The 18,449-nt window shown below is 41.0% G+C and overlaps 1 protein-coding gene across 4 annotated transcripts in view; it reads right to left on the bottom strand.

The window, feature by feature from the left end:
• NTNG2 (netrin G2) overlaps window positions 1–16,914 on the bottom strand; it is a 71,195-nt gene extending 54,281 nt beyond the window's left edge. For 3 of the 4 annotated variants that reach the window (XM_032779427.2, XM_032779455.2, XM_075060457.1), the window contains exons 1-3: window positions 16,163–16,349; window positions 15,798–15,906; window positions 11,685–12,788 (exon numbers count right to left, since the gene is read on the bottom strand). In XM_032779427.2, the coding sequence (XP_032635318.1) occupies window positions 11,685–12,008 (324 nt within the window). In that variant the 5' untranslated portion in view covers window positions 12,009–12,788; window positions 15,798–15,906; window positions 16,163–16,349. Of the gene's footprint in view, window positions 1–11,684; window positions 12,789–15,797; window positions 15,907–16,162 lie in introns of all 4 variants that reach the window. The other variant, XM_032779436.2, reaches the window with a different exon arrangement.
• Between the last annotated feature and the right edge of the window lie 1,535 nt (window positions 16,915–18,449).

The raw sequence follows: 18,449 nt of genomic DNA, 5'->3' as shown, positions 1-18,449 counted from the left end.
GCAGCAGCTATTTGTTTTTGTGAGTTTGATTGTGGATTAACAGGGTTGACCTACAGTCCAAGATCCTCTGAAAGGGAACAAAGTGATCGGAAACCGAATCAGAGACAAATATACATATACATTCAAAGAAGCTGAAGGAGGTTTAACTCAATGTTCTCGGCACCTCTTTAGTCATATGTTTCCTGGTTCTCTTTTTGCATTGACAAGAAGCTGGGGAGAATTATTCCTACCTTACCTCTCCTCTTCCCTTCCCTAATGCTTGTGTCCAAGAGTTCGCTTCTTGGCCTCTGTCCCCAATCACTCCCCTGACAGATTTAGGGCCTGGATCTGGCTATGGAGAGAAATCACACGTATGTGTGCACGTGCACACATGCACACACACCGTGAGAAGGAACACAAAAATGACCCACATACTGAATAGTAAGTGCATTATTGATTCAGGACTAAAAAAATGCTTAGGAAGTAGGAAAATTTTCCTGCTCTTTAAAAGCTTATACGCCTCATAAGCTCAATACATGCAGCCTTTGCAAAGAGACTGTCTATGCTGACATTAATATTTTATTATGTAAAAAAAGGCCTAGATAATTTGAATGGGGGAGGGCAGGACACAGGGGTAAGGGCGGAAAGGGGAGGGGAGCTGAGAAGTGATATGGAGTTCCTAAAAAGGCTGGCAGGGATTCTCTCTGCAAACTTTCAGGCAGGGAACTTAGTTCATATCAAAATGATGGAGAAATGAATGACCACCACTCTTACCCTTTGGCCTAGTATCATGGCTCCTGTGTATGGCACTTTAGCACGTACTCCATTTGCCTGTCTAATGTAAACAATATTCCAGCAAAATTACATAGCTATTATATTCTTTAAAAGGCACAGTATTAATGCACTTTCATGGCCATTTCGGACTTCAGAGTTGTTACTATCAGGCATTAGTGACACTGTTTTGGAGAACAGTAAATTCACGAAAAAATTGTTTTGGGCGACCAAAATGATTCTTGAATTAGTCCAATTATTTCCTCTAAATAATGGTGATGGAATTTTTTTTTTGGGAAAGTCAGTTTGTTTCAAAACTTTCTAGACAAACCATCTAGAGTTCTTTTTTAATCAGTTTTGGTTTGAAATGAAACTTTTTGGTTCAGCTACTGCACCAAAAAAAATCAATTATCTGCTAAGCTCTAGACACTGCATTGCACACCAGGGTCACAGCAACTTAACAACAACAACAGGGGACAGAACGGAGATCCTTCTTCCTCAAATTACTACCATTTGAGTTTTCATTAGCTGTTAGCAGTATAGGGCCATTGACACAATGGAGCAGTTCTGAGTCTGTCCACTAGAGGGCAGAGGTGCAGACTCTAACCAGTTCAATATAGGCATCTTTCTTTAACCATTTAATTGTCCTCCCAGTCCAAGCCCTGTGCAGGGAGTAGAATGCAGGAGCATTCTCTGAAGCACTGGTTGGCTATTCCTCTGGAACATGAGCATTCCGAAAAGGACATGTCTAGTACAAACAGTAACATGTAAGATGATGCAGGCTTCATGTACTTTACCTGGTACATTAGGCAGCACCAAAGTGGTTGAAGAATGCTCTGAGCAGAAAGTGACTTTTCTGTCTCCCCATAGAGAGCACAGAGACACATCCCTCTGTAAACATACAGGAACACAAAGCTATAAAGTACTCACTGGGCCTGGGGGTGTGAGAGAGCATTCCCACTTCCTTAAATGTGTTTAGCACTGGCAACTGAAGATTTTTTTCTAGTTTGCATTTAAAAGAAATTTGTAGTTGTGCAGATGGAAACGTGCATAATTGTTTTCCATTAAAATGTATACACACACCTACTTCTCTCTCTCATGCAACTCCCCCCACCCCTCATCTTCTGGACTAATCCAGCTGCACATCCACCCTTCCCACGGAAACATACACTGACATATCAGTGTCTTATGCCATCAGTGTGCTACACATGGGGCCTGATTCTTCATAAACTTGTGCCTTGTGTATAGCAATTCACACTGGTGTAAAGTGAGTTCAAACTGTGCATAAAAACAAACAGAACAGTTTTGATTTAGACCAATTTTGCACAGGTATATGTGAGAGCACAAGGTGTGATGAATCTGGCCCCCAGAGTCTGCACAGCTACATATACCTGAATGCACTCTCCATACTTAGTTTTGTCTCCCACCTTCCCTCGCCTCTCTATCAAGTCTGGAACCTGCTCAGGAAAAGTTAGAGAATAAAGTTGAGTTCCACTGGAGCTAGGGATATCCTGTGAAAAACCAAATTCATTCCCCGCTCCCCCCGAAGCTCTCTATTTGTAGGCACAGAAATAACTGGGTAGATGCATGTGTGTAGAACATTGTGGAGTAAATACAGGTTAGTGTCTGTATGAGAGTGATCTTTATCAATAGGCTAGCACTGTCTGGAACTTCTTGGGGTTGGTCTTCCAACCTGCAAAATGCTACGTTCCTGTGATTCAGTCCATCAGGACCTATGAATACCAGATGATGTCACAGGGTAGCAGCACTTTCTCTGCCCCACACTCTGAAAGAACTTGGTCTCTGCAGATTATGTTGGAAACAGATCCATAGTACCTTATGCCCCCTCTGCCACTTTAAATCCTATTATTCCTTTCTTGCATCCCCCACATTTCCTTTCCCTAAACATCAGCTACTTTCTTTTCTGGCAGAGCCATGTGAATGGTAAAAAAAAATCATGTTAAGTATATAAACAAATGCCCATTAGTGTGCTGTAAAATGCTAGACAATGTCTCAAGGGATAGGAGGAGAAGATCCCCTAACTAGAGGATGTGTGTGAAAGTGCCAGTTATCAAGAAAAAATGTTCATCTTCCATAGAGTGGTTATAAAAATCCCTTAATACTAATACCTCTATAGAGGAGCTCAAAGTACTTCGTAAACCTTAATTTATTATGCATCACAACTACACTGTGAAGGCAGGAAGTATCAATGTTCCCATTTTACAGATGGGGAAACTCACAGAGAATTTAGAGGACTTGCCCAAGATCACAGACTGATCAGGATTAGAATTAAAGAGCTCCTGGTTTCCTTTCTTATACTCAGTCCACTAGTCCTTGGCGCCTCTCTAAATAACTTCAAGCCAACATTAGCATTGCCATGGTACATCAGAACCTACTCTTCTCTTGAGCAAGTCACTTGAAAAAACCTGCCTCAGTTTCCCTGTCATTAAAATGGGGATATAATACTGACAGTTCAGTGCTTTGAGTTTCTTAGGTGGAAAATGCTATAAAAGTGTTAAATATTATTACTTGCAGTGGTTTTTGGCCAGGATTCGGCAGCCACAGTCTTCCCCATCCTCCTGCAACTTTCAACTTGATTGACCTAACTGCAGTTTATGTATTGTAATGGACAGTCCATGGGGATGCATGAGAAGCATAGGCTTTTTGACATCTTCCAGCAGAGGAAAATGTGTACCAGGTTGAACTGTTTGAATATAAACAAGGGACATTTCCACTAATGAATCTGAACTGCATAAAGCCGGTGGGTTGCTGCATATTTAGGGAAAGACACTAATTTGAAAGGAGATATAGAATAGTACTCTCTAAAGAACTCCTGCTAATGAGGTCACTGAAAACCCCACGTGCATAATAAGTTTGACAAGTCTGAAATTTGGGCTCTTTTACTTGAGCATTGTTGAGTTGCTGTTGTATATGCATGAGTGAGCTCACAAACTAGGTCAGAAAATGAATTCATTAACCTAAGAGACCCTATGGCCTTAAATTTGTTGGCATAAGATCTGGATCTTTTTGCAATGGTCAGACATGACTAGGGCAGTTGCTCCTGCTCTCTCAAACAATCAGTTGCATCTGTCAGCTCAAACAGGAGACAGCATGGAGGAAACCAGTAGTTCTCCATTAGATCTGGCTGGGAATTTTCTGGCAACGTTTTTCCTCAGAAAATGCCAGTGTGTTTAAACCTATCCTTTCTGCAGGAAAGGGTCAGGTGTCAACGCATTTCTTGACTTGAAACATTTTCAAAAAAAATTTCTAAATTGTCCAAACATTTTGTTTCAATATTTTCTATATGAAAAATTCCAGTTTTCTGATTCAAAATGACTAAGAAACTTGAACAAGACCAGGCCAAGTGAGCCAGTTGCAGAGGTGGTATTAAAACAGAAGAGTTCCTAATTTAGATTGCAAATTCCTCAGGGGAGAAACCCGTCGTATTAATTATCTGTAAAGTGCCATACACAGCAATTTATAAATAATAATACCAATAACAGAAAAGTTCTCTAGTTCCGTGCATTATCCTGTGCCCTGGGTCTGTGTTTGTTCCACTTAAAGGAAACTCCATACCACTGACAAAGAACGAAAGAAAGAACCGCTTGCTTTTCCATTTCAAAATCTACCAAGTTCTCCCCAATACTTTCCCCTTAATATGAACTCCATGAATTTTACCTGAAGTGCCTAATAGTAACACACACTGCTGCAGCCTACCTAGGGAAAGAATATAAGCACTAAGAATGTTCTTTCCACTGGACCTCAATGCCTCCTATACACAACTTTGGAGTAATTTCCATAGAATGCTATCAAATTCTATAGGACTTCTCCACAGCGGTAAAAATAGCTCATTCCCTCTCCCCTATCCTTCACAGAGGGGTTAGCCAAAAGCTCACTGTATCAATTAAATCCATTTGGCAGCCTAATTTTGTATCACCATGTTTTTCCATCAACATTGTGAGAAGATTTGATTGTATCATGGGACATTATTCTTATACTATGATGAATCCTGCTTCATGCATTTAAATAGATCATTGAACTGATTTAGCTAAAGCTTGTGTGGGAAACTCAATCTACACAGTAACTTCTAATTTAAGGCTGGATATGCACTCCCTCTTAGAGTGCATCTACACAGTAGCTGGGAGACCAACAGAGACACACTAGTTCTGCTTGAGCTAGTGTGTTTAAAAAAATAATAGTGTGACTGCTGTAGCGTAAGTGATGGCTTGAGCTAGCTGCCCAAGTTTGTACCCAGCAGGTTAGGTGGGATTGTACTTGTGTGGTTAACCCAAGCTGCTGCCCATGCGGCGGGGGCCAAATTGCTATTTCTAAGCACTAGCTGAAGCAGAGGTAGCACATGTATGTCTACCTGCACTGGGAATCATGCCTCTCAGCTGCTGTTTAGACCTCAGGCTCTTTTTGTACAGTATGTCTACACTAGAAATACTACAGCAACACAGCTGTAGCTCTGTAGGGTACACACTTCCTACAGTAACGAAAGGGGTTCTGCCATCACTGTAGTAAATCCACCTCTCCAAGAGATGGTAGCTAGGTTGACGGAAGAATTCTTCCGTCAACCTAGCAGTGTTTATGCTGAGGCTTAGGTTGGCTTTATTTGTTACGCATAGGAGCATAACATTTTTCACCACCCTGAGCGAGTGATGTAGTCAAGCCCACCGAACTTTGTGGTGTAGACCCCTCCAGATTATTAGAGCATTCAAACTCCGTGGTACCTAAGAATAACCTTTGGTTGCTTTTGCAGCTGGAGATGGAAAATTTTAATATATATTGGGGTCTGGCAGCAGGCAAGGTGTCATCAACCTTAATTTCAAATGCAGCAGTGAATGCCACACTGACATCAGTGATGTTGATGAAGGTGATTAGGAATAGGAACCTAACTCTGAGTCCTACCCAGCCCTTCCTCCCAGACTTGGAAGTAATACTGATCAATGGATGGAACTGGTGTATTAGAAAATGTTTCACTTCTGATTTAAAGAAATAATAATGCTTTGTTGCTTGCTTTACTCCCACCACTTTCCTCAGAGGAACTCAAACCATTTTAAATGTTTAATTTAGCATCGTAACACCACAACATTGGTAAATATGGTGCTCCCAAGCTTACAAACAGGGAAGAAAAACAACTTCACAAAATGGTATTTGCCAATCCTGCCCCCAGCCAAGTAGTTACATTAGGTTTTTGACAGGTAAGTAAAATATCATTCAGAATTTCATCATCTTCATGTTAAAGTAAGAGGCTAGATTTTGTGCCTGGGCTGATAAATTTTGGCATAAAGAAGTGAAATGACTTTCCCATGGTCATACAACAAGTCAGCAGGAGAGCTGTAAATAGAACTGCAAGGAGCTCTGAATCCCAGTCCCTGAGTCAAACCAATGATGTTTTAAAGTCAGCAGAAGGTAGGCGTGAACTTATAAAAAGAAAGCGGATGTGTGTATTTGTCATTGCTCATGGATGCTCCAAGATCACGAACACATCACATGCAGTTTCACACTTGAAGTTTTACCAGTTTTCTGGACTCAGCTCCAGTATCTTAGGTAATATAAAACAGATAGTGAGGTTGGCTTGTTTATTTCCTGCAAGTATGTTGTGTGAGGTTGCGGGGTGGGGGACACAAACATCTTAGTCATGGCTTAGGCTAACAAGAATTGTTAAACCATCGGTTGCTCTAACCACTAGCTATTTTTTTTAAACAACCCCTATTTTGATCTGGCTTTAAAACAAAGAGGGAAACTTTCAGAAATAACATTAATCAATGGTGTAAAGACCTAACACGAGGAGCCATTCAGAGAAGTTAGCCAGGAATCAACACACCTCATGTGTAGCTGAAAGCGTAACAAATAAGTGGAGTTCTTTCCTTCCACAGACTCCTGTCAAAAATCAACAAGCTATATTTACAGATGAAACAATGCCGATGATGTAAAAAGTACCCCGAGCCATCAATACGGGCTATAGACCCCTGCCTGTGTCAAAGAGCACCATGTGAATGAGGATGGGCACCCCCAAAACCTCTGCAAACAAAGGCTAATTCACAATGGAAAAATGGGCTGCATGCACAACGGAGGTATTATAGCACACAGTGACAGCTCTCTGTAGCATTAAACAACAACTAATTACATGGATTACAGTTTTGGACATTACCTTGCTGTCGCACCCTTCTATTACCTGAGGGCTGTAGCTGAGCATTCCCCAGGCTGATCAGAATGCATTTGTTATAACTAGCTGGGAATCCTAACATTTGCCTGGGTTTGGGGCAGAGAATGTGTCTTTTCGGTGCCTGTAAGTTGCACTGTAAACCTACACAACTGTGTTAATCGTAAATAATTTTTCCAGATCCGCAAAAGACTAAAAGTACAAATGTCAAATTCTCTTCTCAGTTCCATCAGTTCATACTCAATAGGGGCTGTCTCTGTATATCACAGAGGAGAATTTGGTCCAAAATATCTGGATACTGGACAGTGTTTTCTTAGCAAGGCCATATTCTGCCACTCACCCCTCAATACAACAGCTTGATGACAAAATAGCTTTGTATCAGGTAACACAGAAGCATGCTACTGCACCCACAAAAACCCATAGAAAGATTTACTATAGAGCAGCAATTCTTACTTTCCCTCATTTGCAATCTGGTTTTAGCGGTTGTAGGCAGCACACTGCAACTGGTCTCTGAAATTTCACCCTACCCCCAAGCATCCTTAGTTAAGAGATCTATTTCCTATTAATTTCCAGTCTCACTTTTAGATTCATTCAGGTTCTTATTTATTCATCCATCCATCTTCCCCTCCCCACCCCTTTCCAACCATCATGAAATTTACAATTAATTTTTTCAGGTGACCCTGCCAGAAGGGCACCGACAAACAGAAGCAAGTTCAAGAACTGTGAAAACAAAACCCCTGACTTTAATAATCACCAGGAATGCGCTGTGGAGTGGAAAAAGCAGCCAGATGTGAATAGAAATTGCTTTAGAACTGAGACACAGTTTTTGCAATCCCCCAGACATCCACCTCAGCCTATCACATGCCACTTTTCAAATATCATCTGAAAACACTCCTCTTTCAGAGCTGTTACAGTTTTAGAGCCTGATTCTGAAGGCTGCAGAGTGTCTCCTTGACTTCAGTACGAGCTGAGGGTACCACATAGACTGCATCCAACATCTTCCAGGTTAGGCACCTTAACATGAGCTCCTGTGGAGGACTCTCCTCCTACATCCATTTTTAATAATGCCAGGTGTTTAGATCACCATTTCCTCTTTATCTACTTCCAAGTTTTTAATGTAGTTATGAATCTTGTGTATAATTTTATTTTTATTTCAGTTGTCTGTACAGTGCCCTGAACACACATTGGCACTGAGTGCTTAATTAGTAATAAAATTATTATTTTAACTATATGCATAGCAGCCTGCCATTACAGAAGACACCTGAGAGAAGAGAGATCAAAACAGACATAAAATTTACTCTGCTAGAAAGCCATGCTCTGAGGAGTCTCTACCTGTTTTGCATCGGTAATTAAAAACTAAAGAGGAGAGCAAATGATTGAATATTTTACTATCAGCTCAACAGGAGAGGAAAAAAAGTGTGTGGAGAACGTAACCATTCACCACAGTTAGCTCTGCTATACAGCATCTAACACGACATTTGTGGGAGCTGCTAAACCTGCAATTCTTGAATACAGCGACTAAGGATTAGAAGCCACAATGACTGATGGGGAGCCCTGGGATTTTGCTCATGATCTCCTTTATACAGGGCCCATATTCTTTGCTCACATCCCTCATTCCCCCACTTTAGATTGTCGTCTTCTTTCTGTGTCAATAGGTGCTAAGTCACCACACGTGCCCTGTGACTGAAACAACCACCTCTTCGAAGACTGGCTCGCTCTCTGCTGACCACAAGAGGCTGCTCAAGGGTAAGGGAGCATATACCATTCTCCATGACAGAAGCTGTGAAAAGTTACCATGGTGGCCCACCTTCCAGCCAAAGGTGCAGAAGTCCTAAGAGTTAGACTCTGTCCTAGGTTTCTCTCTTAGCAGCACATTGTTCTATCCACTGAATATTGGGCTGTCTGTCTGCTCTGCTTAAGTTTTATTATTACATTTCTATCTACTGTTATATGCAGCATTATCATATACCTCTTTATGCCTTTAGAATTTATTCAGCATTGGGAGAGGCAAGGGGTTTGGTGAGGATGGCCCAGGAAGGGGGAATGGCAGTTTGAGCTGGCGTTTTATAAGGCTAATTAACTAACATGATCCATTAACAATTTTTCTAAATGGGCTCTCTGCTATTTTGAATTATGTTAAGCACCAGGAGTTTGAGAAAGAGGCTATAAAAAAATCAAAATAAAAGGAGCACAGGATGAACAGATACAGTAACTGAAGAGGCTTCAAGTGTCACGCTCTACCTTCATGATATAATATTTTACCATTGGGCTATGATGGGGGAGTTATTACATAATTCCTAGGTTCACAGTTCCCCCAGGTACTTATTTAACTGCACTGTAGCAGAGACACATGGGACCCTAATTCCACCTTCAGCTATGTATGCTTAACTCCCATGAATTGTAATAACAGTTGCACAAGTGGATCTGGGAGCATAAATTTGTCACCGTATAGAGAATGACTTACAATTAAATACTTTTGTTTCAAATTTGTTTGTTCTTCAGGGAAATACACCTGGGTGCATTTTGTTGCAATACAAGCTCAAACTTTAACAAAATGTCAAATTATCCCTATTGTACAACTTAGTTAATTTCTATAGTAGGACTGGTATGTTTATTCTGGAGTTAGCAATGGAAGTGCAACCAAATCCATAATAATATTTTGCATTTCTAGATCCCTTTCTTTCAAGGTTCTCCAAGCAGTTCAGGCACATTACTTAAGACACAACAACCATGTAAGATAGGAAGTATTACTGTTATATGTAATAGATGCTGGCTCATTATTGGTTAAATAAATGTATGTAAAAAGTCAGTAAATTTCTAACAGTTACCTCCTGACAGGTCAACACCACCAAGGTCTGACGCAGTGTTAACCAGAGTACATTGGCAAGAAACTGCTTCCTGATGAATTCAGTGAATTCTGCTGTTCACCTTTTAATCCTTTTGCTGCCAATCAGATAAATGGAAATCTGTGCTTCTAGACTGACTTATCAATAGTTAACTATTTTCTTGTGGACCTATAACTTCATCTGTCCTACAAGAATGTTAGTGTAAAAGGGAAAACTGTTATATATTTGGAATTAGTGGACTTAATTGTTAGATGTTTCTAATGAAAATACTCTGAACATATGTAACAATACAAATGTTGGCTTCATATTTTGGTGAACTTTAAGATTTGGCATCAGTTAGCTTTAGGTCAATATTTTTCTCTTGGGACAATAAATCTTGATTTTTCTCAAGAGAAGTAATGAGCTGCTTGTTTTGCCTATTTTACAGATAGGGCAACTGAGGCAGAATTCAAGTGGTTTAACTAATCTTAAATTAAGTCAGTGGTAGAGTGGAGAATAGACACTGAATTCTCACTCCCAGCCAGTTGCTCTAGCCACTAGACAATACTGCCGCCTCATCACAAATAACTGGTGATTTAGAATCTGTAAAGAAGAAATTTTCCCCTTTCAATGCCATTGGGATGGAAGCCTCTTCGGTACGCAGTTTGGTTGTTGTAAGTCTTCCTTAAAAATGTGATTTTATTTATTTTCTTTTACTTTGACTCACCATGGTTCTAACGTTGTATAGTTAGGAAAGGACATTTAAACCATATTGCTTTGCTGTTTGCTTTGATCTCTGCACTCTTTAAACAAAGTAATCCTTGTGAATTACAAATCAAATGGTCCAGCCGAGCTTTGTGGTGCACTCAATAAAAGGCAATGATTAATATTTAAGGGAAAACAGGTTAAAGATTTTAAATACAAGAGTGAGTGTCTAGCTACGGTGCCTCTTCATGTTGAAGATGGAGAAAAGAAAAGGGATAGGCTTCAGGGATTTCTCACTATGAAGCTGTTTGAGATGCAGGAGTCTTGCATGCAAGCCACCTACATACATGGACTAAAATAGCCCTGCCTCTCTATTCAGCACCCTAGCACACACTTACAGAATATCTACTCATCATTGATAAAATATGGCTCCTGAGATTAGGATTCTGTGCCACTGACATAGGAGTCCAGTGAACTACGCAGGCCTTTGGATCCAGATTTTCAGAAGTGCTCTGCTCCCATTAGGCACTAATTAAGTGGACATTTTCAAAAGATGGATGCACATTGGGTGCTGAGCTCTTTCGAATATCTGGCCCCTATTGTGGGAGCTTTGAAAATCTGGCCCTAAAATCATCATCCGTCCCAAACTGATAACAAAACAACTGATCTTCAGCTTCAGTGATTCTTCCTTTGATCTAAGGACTGTCTTCCTTATTCTGTTCTGTGAGACAGCACTATCTCCCACTCTTAGGCTGTTCTGCTGGTATTTACATGTTGCAGCAAAAGATATGACAGAGGAGTTTCTAAGAAAGATGAATGCTATTGAGAGCCAGACATGTAGTATAATACTGATTGCATATTTCATTCACAGGCCTCAAAAGCATTCTGCAAACAGTTACTTACCACGCCTGTACGGTGATAACTATTCTTCCCAGGCCACATATGGGGAAAACTGAGATCCGAGAGAGGATAAAGTGATTACGCCAAGGTTTCACAATGAGTCAGTGGCAGAGCTGGGAATAAAACTAAGGTGTTCAGAAAGGACAATGAGGAGAACAGTATAAGAATCTAAATAGAAAAGCTGATTTCAAGTTCCTTGTTCTAACTACCAAATCACAGTGGCACTCTGATCCAGGGTATCCTTATTACCCATTGTCTCAGAGCTCTGTCCCTGATAAAATAAGCATAATTAATTACCACGTCAACAAGGAAAACAAAGGAAAACAAATACTTACATGAGTACAGAATCTCTCAGGAGGGTCCCCACAAGTGATTCCTGGTGGATCCACTTTCACTGTCACATAGTCCTTCATTCGCATGGCCTTGGGCTGGCAGGCATAAAACTCCCATGATGGGCCATCATCTGTGGTCACCCAGGATTTGCAAATGTCATAATGTCCCATGGCCAGAGGGAGACAGTGCAACAGAAAAGCAACCAGGTACAGCATGGCAACCAAGACCAAGCGCAGGGTCCCTGGGCAAAGGAAATGCCTAGAGTCCCAAGAAAGGCAGCTACTGGACTGGGGGTTACTGTCAGGACCAGCATGGAAACTTCTCATCTAAAAAACTATCTAGCCTAAGGAGATCCAAATGACAAGGTCCAGCTCTGTATGCTGCATTCAGACAAGGAAAGTCTCTTAGTACAGAAGCCAAGTTTGCAAGTCACTTGATCTGGAGAATTATGGACAGCCCTTCCAGAACTGCTGATCAGCGGTCAAAAGTCTTCCTTAACTTAATGGTTTTTTTTTGTTTTGCATAAAAGATCTTCTACATCAGTGTGAAAATATCTAGAGGTGACTCTACTCAATCAATAGAGCTCTCAAGTTCTGATTCGGTGATGAAATTTGATAGGAGAAAAATTGGAGAGGCTATGTGATGAGGCTAGATCAAGTTTTCTTTAACCTTTTCATCTGCTACCAATGTATAGCTTTTTTTAAAGTGCCTTAAACTGTGGTGTGCCTTAAATAATTATTTAAAAAAACTTTATTTAAAAAAATATTTAAGTGACATTATTATCTCTGTTACCTTGAAATGGGAGATTCTTTGGATCTAAAACTTTATTTCTTTTAAAGGGCAACCTTTCTGACAACATAATTTGGGTGGTAAATTTTGCAAGCCATCTAAACAGATTGTCCTATGGTAATTTTATTGAAAATATGACCATTGACTTGTTTGTTTGTTATTTTGCTTCTTGCACTGGTGACGAGGCATGCACATAGGACAATTTCTGGCTGATCATGCCAAGTTTTGAAAGCTTCAGCTACAAACCATCCAACTACCTGAGGTCTTGTTTCTTGTTCATTATAAGGGGAAAAGGAGAGCTCATTAGCAAGCACCACCTGCAACAAATTAAAAGACAGATTAGCTGGAAGAAAGGGGGAGAAGGTGAAACAAGGTTTGCAAGAACACAACTCCTATGAAATATACAAAAATTAGGCTGAGCTTTCTAGGAGTCATGAGATTTAAAAAAGCTTGTATGTGAGATATACAACTTTAATAAAAAAAACCATATTAAAATACTTATGGGTGTTCTGTTGTGCAGAAGGTTTGTACCAGTAGCTACCTCCTTTAAGGGTATCTGATTTTTAACAGTATCTAAAAAACAATAGCACTAATGGATCTCTAAATTATATCAAGAAGAAATGATAGGTCATTAGCAGATTGAGAATGGACCATGAATAGGTAGACAGACAAGAGGGATAGACAGACAAATTGATAAGGTAGCTAGGCAGACAGATCCACAGACAGGATTTATTTGCACAATAACATTTAATGAAAACAATTTAAAGTACTAATAACATTTAAGGTTTTCCTAATACACAAAGATCAATGACCTCTCCCAGTATTCATTTCAGATTAAACAAAAGAATGTGTAATCTTTTCCTCTCTTGCCACTAGAGTATAAAAATCGCAAGTAAACACAAAACAAAATAAGGCAAACTTCTCTCAGCATTAATCCCAAGATAGTTCTATAATAAGAGGTGTGAACTGTGTTTTCAGAACAAAAACTTAAGCCATGACTAATTCTCTTTCCACCTGAATCTACAACTCCCCTTCCCTCTCCAGAATTTAAAGATGACTTTGCCTGCATAGCGTGTTCAGTATTTGCTTTATTATTAACCTTGGTTACTATGTGAAACTCTAGGTTACAGATCCATTGATCCATTTTAGGGGGATTCATACATCTATGTTAACATCTCCCTCCCTGCCCCCTTTCTTAAACTGAAGGATTTCTGATTGAGATGAATGAATGCAGAAAAGAAAACCCATCTTTCATGCTTCATCTCTAGCTGTTCAAAGGAGAGCCCGTTATAGCTTCATTGTCCCTGAATAAACTCCCCAAAAAAGAATAGTGTGCTATTTTTACATTGAGTAAATTTAGTAAAAATAATAAAATGGTGTGACACAGAAGTGTCTATAAGCCCTGCTGACATCAGAGCTGTCTTCTTGATTGTAAAAGTCTGTGCCTAATTATTACATCAAAGTGGTCACCGCCAACTGTTAAACAACATCACAAAGAAGTAGAGATTTCAGTACAACACACAAACTAAGTAAGGTAATTTTCTGTCAATGGGCACTTCATGCTGTTATCTTTAAGAAATTATTTTCATAACCTTAAAAACAACATATTGTGCACTTGAACGATTGACAAAGGGAGAAGCTTAAGAAGGAAAGAATCTATAATATCTATTAGTTGTTTTGATGTTATATTTGCTAAATATCACATATTCCCAAGGAAATAAAAATCTGCCTGAGAATTTATTTACAATTAGTCAAACAAGCACACTGTGTCAATGTTTTAACATTACAGATGTTTTGCAGAAATAATTCACAATGTTGCTCTGAAATAATATGACATAAAGCTAATATGGAAAAAAATCTTTGAAACTACAGGTTTCAGCCTGATCAGTTTTGTTTTGTCCTTGGAAAATAAATCTTCACCTGATATTATTAAGAAACTGTAGTTCATGAGAACAAATAGAATCAATGCTCTTTATTTTCCTTCAAGAGTATTCAGCAGTCACAAGGGACTGATAGCCAAAGTATTAAAAACACAAAATTAGATTTTATCTGGGTATCTGGACTTAGCTCTCTTTTTTATTGGATCAACCCTTTATCGAAATAATGAGACAACACTTTAAGTCCAAAACACTGCTCTGGAATTAAGTACAGAAAGTAAACTTGATGGACTTCTCAATGTTCTTTCCAGAAGTGTCACCTGGAACTATAAAAATCAAAAAATGACTGACACACTGTGTGCAAGGAGATTTTTTTAATCCCCTCTCTCTCTTTTTCAGGATAATAATACCACCCTTTTAATTCATTCTAAAAAGCAAAGTTAGAAAATATACCCTCAGCATGTAATATGGCAGGCACATGATGTTGCAAAGCTCAGAGAAGAACCATATTCCCAACAGAAAGATTGCAAATCTCACTCACATTTAGCTGCTATCCTTAATGCATTTGTGGTTCCACATAAATTGATGCTGCTTTTTTTTTTCTTCCTTACCCCTTGTAAAGTTTCTTTTACATAAGGAGTTTGAGATCATTCAAGGACTAATGTCAGAAAACAGGCAAAATAGGAAATTAGATGTCAATATAATATGATGATCTCTAGCTTTGCATCACTTATTCTGAAACTAAAAAAGAGTTCAAGTGGAGAAAACACCACTTCCTTGGCACAAGAAGGATGAAAGCATGAGAAATAATCAAGAGTGTACTTTGCAAGGACTGCACAACTAACTTTAGAGAAAGAAGGTGGAGGAAAATAGCTCCAAACAATTTGTTTGGAAATTAGCGCTTGTTACCAGGGGACTTTGCTGTTAATCTCTACCCTACATCTCTGTCAGATAGGGAAAATTGCAGGCACTGAAAATTCCAAAATACTGGTTAATTTCATAAAAGTTTTCCTGCAGAAAGTTGGGTGCAATCAATAATAATGTGAGGCTTTTAAAAATATTTGTCCAGATAATATTGCACTTGGGCTTTATGTGTCCTTATAGTTTTGCAAAGCCTCCCCTAATCACAAAAATCAATGCATCATCTCTTTACAATAAGCAGAGCAGAGTAAACCATTTAACAGCTGCCTAAACATAGGCAAGCAAACAAATTACTGCATAGGTGCACTTTCTTCATAAAAGCCAGGAAGAGAACTGCAGGGGAAATCTAAGAGAGGTTTTGTTTGTTTCCTGCTACTTTGTGCATTTTCCAAACAAATCAGAGCTTTATTTTATATACATTAAATGTGAGCATGCAAAGCAGCCAGTCAAGGCAGAGCTAGGGATGGGCAAGGCGGATGGAGAAGTTTGATAGAAAATACTGAAGTGAGCCACACTATAACTTCACACCTTTAAAAACGGCTGGACTGTTAATCTCTTGCCCAAACACCCGGGGAAAGCCGCCGTGGGAGCGATGGGTTGGTAACAAGTCATCCTCTCCAAACAGTCTTTCCCACCCCTATCACAATTAAAACAAAATTAAAGAAGCGGGCAGGGCACCTCCGCCAGTGGCCCCCTCTTGCTAACTAACTTTTGCCTCGGCTCATGCCCGGGGAGGCGGATGCTTTGGCCAGCCTCAGAGGCAGGCTTCCCACCAGCCTGCTGGCTTTGCACAAACCCACGTAGCGGAGGGTGGCAGCTCCCTGCTCAGCGATATCGGGGCCCCTCCACACCTCCGAATCCATCCCCCCCTCCCCAGCCCCGGGATTCCTTACCGGGGCTCGGCGCTCCTGGAGCCGGTGCAGCAAGGGAGGTTCCGCCGGAGCTCCGTGCCAGGCGGCAGAGACACACGCGTCCTCTGCTCCCGGCTGGGTGGGGAAGGCTGCTCCCCCACCCCTCGGCTAGGACCAACCTGCCCGGGCAGCGTCGCTGGGCTTGGCAGAGCGGGCGGCTGCGGGGGGAGCAGAGGGACTGCGTGGGGCGGTGGTGTAGGAATTTCACCCCCCCGTCTCCGGGGGGGGGGGCCCGGAGCAGGATAAAAGAAGTTTTAACTTTTTCCGACCGCCAACATCCCCACCCCTCCAAAAACAGAAATACAAATCGAAAGGCTCATCGGCGCGCCTGGCTGGGTCCCCAGCCTCGCAGGGAGCACCAGCCCATTCCCCGCCTGGAGCTCAAGGGCAGATGGCCGGGAGCTTTATGAAATCTCCCTCCTCCTCTCTCGCAAGTTAATACTGAGGCTCAAATCCTTTTGCCATCACTTTCAATCACAGTCGTTGCTTTTATCTCAGTGCCTGATCCAGGCTGCGTAACTTCCTCTGTGGAGCTTTACCACAGCATCCCCCCGGCGAGCCATGTGCTTCTTAAAGGTGCAGGGAAGGAACTGCAGGGGCGGGGGAGCGGAGCCAAAGAAGAAAAGGCAGCAGCAGGCAGAGGATGTCTTGGGCAGGTCTGCAAAGCGTCCTCAGCTTTCAGTACCACACTCTTGGTCTCTGGGAGCATGCAGACAAAGCATCTGCCCAGCCCCAAGGGACTTCCGCCCCCCACACCCCCCATGTGATTAATGTGCATATCTAAATCAACCGAATAATGCGCATGGTTAGCTTTGTATAATGCTATTGCAGGAATATGTGCAGTTCTCCTTTCTGGGTAAGTTTCACTGCCTCTGATGACATAACAAAGGGTCTGGAGAACTGGGTGTGCACCTCTTCACAAGTTGGGTGGGGAGTTGGCTTTTTTTGTTTTAAAGATATTAGCTGGTTCTAGGGGACGCAGGTGGCCAGCCCTTTGTGATTCAGCGTGTGTGCCGTGAGCTGTGCGTCCAGAAATCTTGGGATCATGCTTCTCCTTTACTCTGAAGCGATAGTACAAATAAGGCTATGGGGTGTGGGGGGTGTTTGGGGTAGCAGGGGGTTGGAATTAAGGGGGAGGAATCAAGCAGGAGCTCCTGAGCCTGTTAATCAGATGATAAAGAAATGCCTTGGTAATGGTGGGATGTGCTTTTGGATTTAACCAAAACAGTTTTTCTTACATGAGACTGGGGATTATGATGGAAATCTTTAATGCTTGGTAACACTTTCCCAGCACCAGGAAGCAAGGTCTGTAGGTGTTGAGAGCAACTCTCCTGGGACCAAGAGGCAGAGAAGAATATGCAGACTACAGCTATGGACTGGTGGTTAACTGAAGGACAGGTGAAGGTGCTAAACCCCTCTCTGCATCAGGTCCCATCATTCTAATGTAGGGCCTCAACATAGATGGGTACTGAAAGGTAGGATCATTCCTAAACATAAAGAGGCAGAGAAGGGTCCAAAGGCAGTGGCACATTCTTGGTATATACAAAAACAGAGATGAGGGATTTATAGGAAAAATCCAGAGAACCTACCTCACCAAAATAAATATGTCTGTTCCTTCCTTCTGAACAAACCTTCAGTAACTTCCTAGCCAGAAAATGCATTATCCATCCCTTATATGTTTCTGTGGTTTGCATTATCATTTGCTAACTGTATTAGGTCATAGTATTTGCTTTGGTCCAAAACTCTGAAACCTTAATATGGCTTTCCCCATCTAGGAATTCCATAAATACGTGCAGAGGGATCCCTCTGTCCTGCAGCTGGGTGGAAGTAATTTAGAATTACCCCAGGGAAAGGGGAAATATAAAAACAATGTCTCAAGGCCAGATTGTGGTCCAAACTACGTGCCAGCACAAGATATAAAGAGGAGTTCACCTGCAAGACCCCCTGGTCTGGACGCCATTTAGAGGGGTTGGGGTGGGAGAAATCTGGATCCACTTCCACCCATTCAGTTTGCTGGCCAGTGAGCAGATTACTACTCTCCATATACCATTTTCATTGTAATGTTTATTTCATAATAGCAATATTACTTAGATATAGGGCATTGCCTGGGGATTCATGATTGGCTAATGTCCCTAGGCTTTACTGTGTACCATCAGCTCCTCCCCATGGTCATTAATCCCCTGGAAATTCCCCATGTCTTACCTATTACTGCTTTATTAAATTTTATGGTATAGTCACAGGATAAAAATGAGTTGGTATTTTATTTTCA

This window comes from Chelonoidis abingdonii, chromosome 24, assembly GCF_003597395.2.
Source record: "Chelonoidis abingdonii isolate Lonesome George chromosome 24, CheloAbing_2.0, whole genome shotgun sequence".
Taxonomy (NCBI): Eukaryota; Metazoa; Chordata; order Testudines; family Testudinidae; genus Chelonoidis; species Chelonoidis abingdonii.
Note: the sequence above shows the minus strand (reverse complement) of the source record. Positions and strands in the feature narration are given on the sequence as shown.